At 51.4% G+C, this 8,645-nt stretch overlaps 2 protein-coding genes across 4 annotated transcripts in view; both read left to right on the plus strand.

Annotated features, from left to right (window-relative positions):
- Positions 1-5,586, plus strand: part of Cep85 (centrosomal protein 85) — a 32,625-nt gene extending 27,039 nt beyond the window's left edge. For all 3 annotated transcript variants that reach the window (XM_038334151.1, XM_038334152.1, XM_038334153.1), the window contains 4 exons: positions 137-187; positions 1,106-1,213; positions 2,900-3,125; positions 4,059-5,586. In XM_038334151.1, the coding sequence (XP_038190079.1) occupies positions 137-187; positions 1,106-1,213; positions 2,900-3,125; positions 4,059-4,219 (546 nt within the window). In that variant the 3' untranslated portion in view covers positions 4,220-5,586. The remainder of the gene's footprint in view (positions 1-136; positions 188-1,105; positions 1,214-2,899; positions 3,126-4,058) is intronic.
- A 1,102-nt stretch (positions 5,587-6,688) lies between these two features.
- Sh3bgrl3 (SH3 domain binding glutamate rich protein like 3) lies at positions 6,689-8,056 on the plus strand. Its single transcript, XM_038335053.1, has 3 exons — positions 6,689-6,822; positions 7,360-7,527; positions 7,639-8,056. The coding sequence occupies exons 1-3, from the start codon at positions 6,775-6,777 to the stop codon at positions 7,702-7,704; spliced, it is 282 nt and encodes a 93-aa protein (XP_038190981.1). The 5' UTR covers positions 6,689-6,774; the 3' UTR covers positions 7,705-8,056.
- The last annotated feature ends 589 nt before the right edge of the window (positions 8,057-8,645 follow it).

The raw sequence follows: 8,645 nt of genomic DNA on the forward strand, positions 1-8,645 counted from the left end.
TGAGTTAGATTTCTGTAGGTCATGTAACCAATCCTCACCGTGGTCTTATAATGGGTGGCATTGGATCAAAGATCCTCACGCACATCAGCCTTGTGCTTGTAGCCTTTCTTGCTTTCTTGATAACTTTGCCTTTCAGATTGTGGAGAGGCAACAGCTGAAGATAGAGCAGCTGCACTCTCAAGTCCAGGTGAGCAGGAGGCTTTGGCCCATGGTGGATAGGACTTAAATGATGGAAGCTTAGAATTCAGCTTAACCTTTCATTGCCTTCTCAGCCATGTGATTTGTTTGTTGTTTGGTATACAAGAAGAATGAAATAGTGCTTTTGAACCTCCTGTCTTGCTGAGGAGACAGATGATAGACATTTAAGCACAGTTCTCTGCGAGCCAGGCTCATATCACCTTAGGGGTGAATTCAGAAGAGTTTGTGTAAGGAGGGGAGGTCAAGGACAAGTTTCTGGAGACCCTGAGCATGAATGATGACTCCTTAGCTAGGCAAAGAGGAGCTGAGTAGGATGGTAGAAGGACATCAAGGTTTATACATGAACCTGTAAAGCAGTTTGATACTGTTGAAGTACAGTCATGTACTGCCTGCCAGGCTACAGGCCTGCCTTTCCAGCTATGTCTGTGTAATTCACCTCTTTCAGTTCTTGTCGGGAGATAGTCATACTTGGTAAACATTTAAAATGCCAGGGCTTTAGGTGTTAATGCCTCATTAAGTGAAAGAGTTTAAATCAGTGGTTCTTAACCTGTAGGTCACGATGCCTTTGGGATCAAATGACTTTCACAGACCTAAGACTATCTGAAAGCACAGATCTTTACATTATAATTTATAACACAATTATAGTTATGAAGTAGCAACAAAAATAAATTTACATTTGGAGGTTCCCACAACATGAGGTCCTGTTTTAAAGGGTTGCAGCATTAGGAAGGTTGACAGCCCTGGTTAAATGGAAAGTGACAGGTCCAAGCTCTTCTCATAATCACCCTTAAAGCAGCTGTGTGGTAGGGTGGGCTTCACTGTGTAGCCCAGGTAAGAGTTGATACCATCCAAATCAGATCTGTTACCCTTGGTAGTTCTACACAATATCTCACTGTGTTGTCTCTAGAGCCTAAAGGAAGAATTAGCTCAAGAAGAAGGAATAAGCCAGGCCCTGAGAGAGGAGGCACAGAGGAGGGAGACAGCCCTGCAGCAGATGCGCGCAGCCGTGAAGGAGGTAAACATTGACTGGGCCCATAGAGCCTCCACGAATCTGATTTCTCTGTCTGCCCACTCCATTCTTACCCTACAAGAGTGCAGAAGGGACTGTGAGCTTCTTAACAGAGGAATGGATAGTAACATTACATTATCTTGTATATTAAAGGCCCTAGAACTGTTTTAGAGTGACCATAGTCACCCGGGAATGCTTTTTAGATATGGGATTCCCTCCTTTTCTCCCTCCCCACACAGTCTTCCTGCAACCACAGGTTTATGGGATTGAAGGCAGGGGAGGTCAAGACGACTGAGGGAGCAGGGTACGGCTTTACGTATGTGTAATCCTAGCACTTGGGAAGTTGAGGCTGAGTTCAAGGCATGCCTGTCTCACACACAGACAGCCCTCAAATGAAGATTTGGTGATACTCGTGTAATGAGTAGAGCTGTTAGTAGCCCCACAGAGTTCATTGGCCCAGTGCCTAAGAAGACATCTCCCAGAACGAGGATTGTGATATGGCCCAGTGTAGGCGAAGGGCAGAGACCAGAGGTGGGGGATGTGGAGGGGAGGCTCTCAGGAAGAGGGAAGGCAACGACAGCCTTATATAAATAGCCGCTCTGACCAGGCGGTGGTGGCGCACACCTTTAATCCCAGCACTCGGGAGGCAGAGGCAGGCGGATCTCTGTGAGTTCAAGGCCAGCCTGGTCTACAAGAGCTAGTTCCAAGACAGGCTCCAAAGCCACAGAGAAACCCTGTCTCGAAAAACAATAAAAAATAAATAAATAGCCACTTTGTATAGGAAATCCTAACTGTACTACAGGGAGAGCTTGAAATGTAAAATGCTAGAACTCTTATCTCCCTGGAGGACAAGAGGATGACTACAGGTTCAAAACCAGTCTGGTTTACTACCCTGTATCAAACAAAGGAGCAAAGATGGGTAGGGAAAATAGTTCAATTGATAGGGTACTTGTTTTGCATGCATGAAGCCCTGAGCTATAAGCTAGGGGTAGTGGTACATACTTGTAACCCCTACACTTGGAAGGCGAAGGAGACAGGAGGATCAGAAGTTCAAGGTCATCCTCAGCTATGTAGGAAGTTTGAGGCCAGACTGGGTTATGTGGCTTTGTTATACCCTGTCTCAAAAATAAAGGGGTGGGGGTGGGGACAGGCTGGTCTCTCGCTTTCCCAGCCCCACACTCAGCTAGCACTCATACTCTGTCCCTTGCCCCTCTCTATTTCTCTGACGGCCTGTTATCAGGCTGGCTGGTGGCCACTTTTGTCAGGGTGGCAGGGCGAGATTGAAACCAGTGTCTTCTCAGATTTCACTGTTCACATTCAGCCATCTCTAATAGCCTAGCTAACAGAGTTGGCTGAAGGACTGGCTTCAGATAGAGTTCCTAGGGGGTGGGAGCATCTTCTCTGGTTCCTGGACCGAAACCTGAAGGCTGATGACTCAGATCCTGCTGAGGAATAGTTTCCCCTCCAGTGCTGGGTCCCTAAGGGCCTGGGCTCAGCCTACACACAGGAGGAGCTAGTGTTTGTAGAGGGGGAGCTAGGGGTTGTAGGGAGGGGAAGGTGGCACAAAGCCTGTGTGGGTAACAATGGGGAGTAACAATGTGACTAAATTTCCCCTTCACACCCATGCACATTCAAATACACAGATTCTTGCCTCTCTTTGGGTCTTAATCAGTTATCCATCTGTTTGCTTAGCTCTCAGTGCAAAACCAGGACCTGATCGAGAAGAATCTAACACTGCAAGAGCACTTGCGCCAGGCCCAACCAGGGTCCCCATCTTCACCAGATGCAGCCCAACTGGCATATGAGCTGCACCAGGAATTGGCCATTTGCCTTCAAGATCTGCAAGCTGTCTGCAGCATTGTGACCCAAAGGGCCCAGGGCCATAACCCTAACCTCTCTCTGCTCCTAGGCATTCACTGTGAGTCATCAAAAGGGCCTTCATTCTCTCACCCATCCAACTTTGCTATCCTTATGGTAATTGTGAACCAGGTGCATAGGTCTGGCCATTCATTGCCTTGTGGGAGTTGTCAAAATAAGTGTTCATTAAGTGTTTCACAAACAGGCCTCCTCAGAGGATGTTTGTATGGAAGACAAACAGAAAGCAGGCCTTAGGCAACAAATTATCAGCTCATTATTTCCAGCCTTTTTTTTTTTTCTTCTTTATTTTTTTTTTCCTTTTGGTATTTCGAGACAGGGTTTCTCTGTGCAACCCTGACTGTCCTGAAACTTACTCCATAGACCAGCTGGCCTCAAAGTCACAGAGATCTGCTTGCTTCTGCCTCCTGAGTGCATGTGCCACCACCACCCAGGTACCAGCTTGTTCTTTTAAGTGTCATGTCTGAAAATGGGGGCGGAGGGGAGCTGGCAAGATGCCTGGATCTTCAGGTGTCTTACCTTTCCCAGCCCCACACCCAGTGGCCGCTAGCAGTCTTACTGTCTCCCTTACCCTCTATTCCTCTGACAGCCTGTTATCAGGCTGGCTGCTGGCCATTTTGTCAGGGTGGCAGAGGAGGATAGAAACCTAAGTTAGGAGCTTTAGTTTGTGGTTGAGTCCTTAGTATAAGCAAAACCCTGGTTCAGTCCTCAGTACTGGAGGGGAAAAACTGTGTCCTAAGATCATAGCGCTTTAAGAACACCTTACTCCTTTAATCCCAGCACTCGGAGGCAGAGGCAGGCGGATGAGTTCGAGGCCAGCCTGGTCTACAAGAGCTAGTTCCAGGATAGGCTCCAAAGCTACAGAGAAACCCTGTCTTGAAAAACAAACAAGAAAAAAAAAAGCTTACTCGTCCTGCCATTCTTCATGAAGTTTCAGTCAACTGATTTTCTAATACTCTTAAAATCCTCTTCTCAGCCACCCAGCTCCCAGGGACTCAGCTAGATTTGCAGAAGCCAGATGTGATCAGGAGAAAACTAGAAGAGGTTCAGCAGCTGCGTCACGACATCGAGGACTTGAGGACCAGCCTGTCAGACAGATATGCCCAGGACATGGGAGAAAACTGTGCCACACAGTGAGGAGTGCCAGAGAGGATCTGGCTGCTACTAGCCTCGCCAGAAGGTTCTTGCCTGACAATCCTGCCTTCTGCTGCTGCACCCAGAGGGGAGAGCCTGCATCTTGGGTCAGGATTGATGTGAAAAGTTTGCCTGTTTTGCTGTGCACTGGCTTCGCCTTACTGAGTTACGTTTTACCTGTCACCTTACTCTCAAGGCTGAGTTACTAATCAACCTTTCTGCAGATTCAACTGATAAATCAGAAGCAAACAGGCTGCTCACCTCCCTCTCCATCCTCCATTCCTGCGCCACACCTTGGTCCTGCTGATCCTCTACTAAGATAGGCCTAAGAGGTTAGGTAGGAGTAGCAACCTTTTGAGGATTCTCGGGCCTTGTGTGTCAGCCTTCCTGGGAAATCAGCTGACTTTCTGGGTTTTCTCAGGCACCTGCTTCCTCAGGGCTGTTATTCCCACAGAGGCCTCAGGGTTATCTACCCCTTAGCAAAGTCCCCCTAGGATTGCTGGCTTAGGGACTACAGCAGGGCTCCTCAGCCTGCCTGCTGTGCTGTCTTTTACAGGAAGCTCTGTGCCCCTGGAGCCCTGGCATGTGTTGACGGTCAGCATAACCTTTCTCCTTCACTCGGGCCTTCCAGGTAGCTGCCCCATTTGGACTAAGTGCAGACTCCTCTGGTATTGCCCTGTGGTTCCCAGGTTGGATAGTCATTTCCCCAGAAGACCACAGGGCAACTGTCAAGCTGCTCACCTCTTCCCAAGGTTAGGGCTGTAACTAGCCCTGATTTGTGCCTCTTGTTTGGGGTTGGGGGGATTTCCTTTTCCTTCTCTGACTCCTTGAGAGTTCAGAGCTTCTAGTGTGGGTCAGCTCTAAAATAAAGTGTTCAGTGTTTCCTGGGGTTCTGTGTTTCACGAGGGCCTTTGGACCCTCAGCTTTTTGGTTTTTCTTGCCTCCTGATTTAGGGATGGTCTCAGTTTTATCTGGTTGTTGGGCCAGCCCTGAACCTCTAGTTTGAGGGTTACAGAGGCAGCCATGGGAGGACTTTTGCTAAGCCTCTGGCCTGTTGAAAGGTTCCTGGACCTCCAGGGCTGGCCCTAGTGGCCTTCTTTTTAAGTGTTTTCATACGTTTTGTGTTTTATTTATGGATGGCTTACCTTCAAAGTAGCCACAGCCGGCTGGATACCTCAGCCTCTGTGCTTCTGCCTCCTAAAACCAGAGCTGCCTGGTTGGTGTCCACCCCTAAGTCATTGGGAGCCCAGCCTCCATGCTCACGGGTATTTTTTTCTTTGTAAAGTTTATAAAGTTATTTATATGAATCTTTGTTATGTCGACTGGTTTGTATTGCCTATTTTGATTACAGAATAAAACATTTAACAGATGCTTCAGTTTCTTGTTGCCTCCTGGCATCCCTTGCCCGGCCCTCACTTTGTTTTATGGAGCCAAAGACTAGTTCACTGGCTTCAGGCAGATCCAGCTTGCTGTCAGAATCTCTTTCCCACTTCTGCTTTGTCCGGGTGGGGACAGATGAAGTCTGCCCACACTCAGTTGCAGAGCTCCCCACCAGCCAGTCGTCACTGCAAAGTTAAACCAGACCTCGGAAGTCAGCAGCTTCTGGGTTTCTGAGGACGTAACTTCCCCATAACCAGATAGTTTGCCTCAGAGGGCAGGACTGGCTTCCTGGGCCTTCACCAATATAGTCCTGGCTCTACTGAGGGGAGCTATAGTGAACCTAACTGCTTGCTCCAAAATTGGGGTGGGTGCTGGACTCTTTCCCATCTCATCAGCTGACTTCCTAATATTTAAAGCCATGGGGTGTCATTTTCAACAAGAGTTGAGCTGGGACTGCCCCAAAACTAGCTATGGATCTCTACCAAGGGCCAGTTGGAGGCAGGCTTTCAAGACGCGGCACTAGCCTTTGCCTCCACACACCAGTGAGCTGTCCTGCAGCTTCTTACCTCCTTCTCCATCTGGCTTCTGAAGGGTGTGGCCCCAGTTTACAGCCACCACCCTTTCTTGTCAGAGCCTGTTTGAGTGGAGGTGCTTGAGGGAAAGTGTCCGGCTGCAGTGCCCCTCCCAGCGCCCCCACCATCCCACCGCCGCCCTGGCTGCGGTTCCTAAGCTTGGAAACTGCCCCGCCTTCGAAAGTTCCATGCTGAGCTGTACTATTAAGGGACCTCCTAGAGACAAGGGTGGCACTGCCTGAGCACTAGATGTTCAAAACCAGGGTAAACTAGGAAAAGTTTTTAGCCGAACTGCCATTTGGTCCCTCCCCAGCCACACGCCGTGAGCCCCAAGTCAGAAAGGGCTGACCGCAGCCAACAGCTGCTGAGGAGGGGGTCCTCTGGGCTCCAGGCCACAGAGCAGGGCAGGGAGGGCGCCTCCAGCGCAGGGCGGTGTCATGCAGGCCCCGCCTTGCCCGCCTGCGCAGCTCATTGGCCCCGAGCGCACTGACTCGCGGGCGGAGCAGGAAGGAAACCGCTCCCAAGCGCGGCTGCAGCGTCGTTCGTAGCTGTGCAGCTGCCGCTCCCACCATCCCTCGGTTGGTTTGCGTGTCCCCTTCCTGCAGCATGAGTGGTCTGCGCGTCTACAGCACGTCGGTCACCGGCTCTCGTGAAGTAAGTGTGTGCCTGGGCGGGCGCCCGGGGAAGGCGGGCGGTCTCCCTGTGCTCCCAACCGGCTCCCGGGAGCCGCCCCCACGATGGAGGCAGTGAGGTGCAGGGTATGGCCTCCCAGGTCTAGTCCGGGGGACGCGGCCCACACTGTCCCTCCACACACCAGGGAGCCTTCGGCATCCCAGCGTGAGCTTCCCACTCCCATCCACCATTATGGGGTCATCCATTTTCTTGTACACCCCCTACACACACTCCTTAATCCCCGCTTCCTCTCCACTGTGAGGCTGTGGAGGAGGGTATTTCTGCTGTAGGGCCTGGCCCTGGCGAGTCCAGCTTCCCTGACTTACCCAGGACTTGGCTGTCTTCTCTCTGAGACTCCTGTAGGTGATCCCTTCATCCTTGGCCCCTTCCCATCCCATAGTGCCCAGAATCTCCCCGTAGAGTGGGCAGGAGGACAAAAGCTCCTGCTAACACTGGACCAGAGTTCCTTCCATAAATTCTCCAGCTTGCCTGCCGACTGTGTCAATCCTCTGCCCCTAGATCAAGTCCCAGCAGAGTGAGGTGACCCGCATCCTAGACGGGAAGCGGATCCAGTACCAGCTAGTGGACATCTCCCAGGACAACGCCCTCCGAGATGAGATGCGAGCCTTGGCAGGCAACCCCAAGGCCACCCCACCCCAGATTGTCAACGGGGACCAGTACTGTGGGGTATGGAGTTTGGGGTCTGGGAGGTGTTGGAGGACTTGCAGCCAGGGTCAGACCTGGGTAAAGCAGTGGGGTCCCCTGCATCTGCACTCAGGTGACTACCTCCTCCCTCAGGACTATGAACTCTTCGTGGAGGCCGTGGAACAGAACACACTGCAAGAGTTCCTGAAGCTGGCCTGAGTAAGAATGGCCACAGTCCCTACCAACTCCTCACCAGGCCTTGAAGGACCTTGTGACCAACTCCCTGTCATTCCTAATCTGACCTTGGAGTCCCTCCTTGCAAACCCAAGCCCTTTCTGTGTCCTCCCCCTTCCTGCAGAGGCAACATTCCTTACTCACCAACTGGTCTCAGAGATTGTCTTAAGCACAGCCCCAGTGCTGGCTTGCCCCTAGCCAGGCCTTGGGGCTACCTCCCTGCCTGGCACTGCCTGATGGGTATTTCTCTTAGTTCCGTCAGTCAGGGTTCTGCCAAAGGCCCCGCAGTCCCCTCTTGGGAGCATCCTAGTGACGATTAAATGCCCATTCCACTGGAGCAGCCTGTCTGGTTATGGGGTCCTAGGCCCCTGCATGGCAGAGGTGGTGGCTCTGGTTGGCTCAGAGCAGTGCTAATGTGTTGCTGCCTCTGTGTGTGTGTGTGTGTGTATGTGAAGCATGTGCTTGTCTGTGTCTGGCAACCTGACCATGGCTGACATGGCCTTTCTCGACATGGTAGCTGAGTCACCCTCAATTCCCATGCAGGTTCTGGTGTTCACCTGCCTTCCTGACAGTGAGGGTGGCTGCCCCAGAACTGCCTCCTGTTGGAGGGAGACTGTGTTGGAGGTGGTTCGGTGTGGGCGTCACGGGAGGTGCAGCAGCATCAAACTGGGAATGTGGAGGTGGTAGTGGCAGTGGTTTGTACACGGTCTGGAGAAAGTGCCTGCATGAGCATCTGGCTGTCTTCAGAGGCCTGACCTCCAGTGAAGCTTCCCTGCCCCAGCTGAGACAATGTCAACCCACTTAGCACAGCTTGGGAGAAAAAGTAACCTAGGGGACAAAGAGCCAGATGGGGCTCCAGTTACAGGCCTAAGCATCTGTACCACCCCCTCCCTAGCCCAGCCTTCCCTCAAGACAGCCCTAACTAG

The sequence above is a fragment of the Arvicola amphibius genome, chromosome 6 (genome assembly GCF_903992535.2).
Source record: "Arvicola amphibius chromosome 6, mArvAmp1.2, whole genome shotgun sequence".
NCBI classification, from domain to species: Eukaryota; Metazoa; Chordata; class Mammalia; order Rodentia; family Cricetidae; genus Arvicola; species Arvicola amphibius.

What these genes read in the sequence shown, in the direction of transcription:
- Sh3bgrl3 (XM_038335053.1), top strand. Translation starts at nt 6,775, where the DNA reads ATGAGTGGTCTGCGCGTCTACAGCACGTCGGTCACCGGCTCTCGTGAA. An exon ending in CGGTCACCGGCTCTCGTGAA is followed by an intron (nt 6,823 to 7,359) that starts GTAAGTGTGTGC and finishes CTCTGCCCCTAG; the next exon opens with ATCAAGTCCCAGCAGAGTGA. An exon ending in ACGGGGACCAGTACTGTGGG is followed by an intron (nt 7,528 to 7,638) that starts GTATGGAGTTTG and finishes CTCCTCCCTCAG; the next exon opens with GACTATGAACTCTTCGTGGA.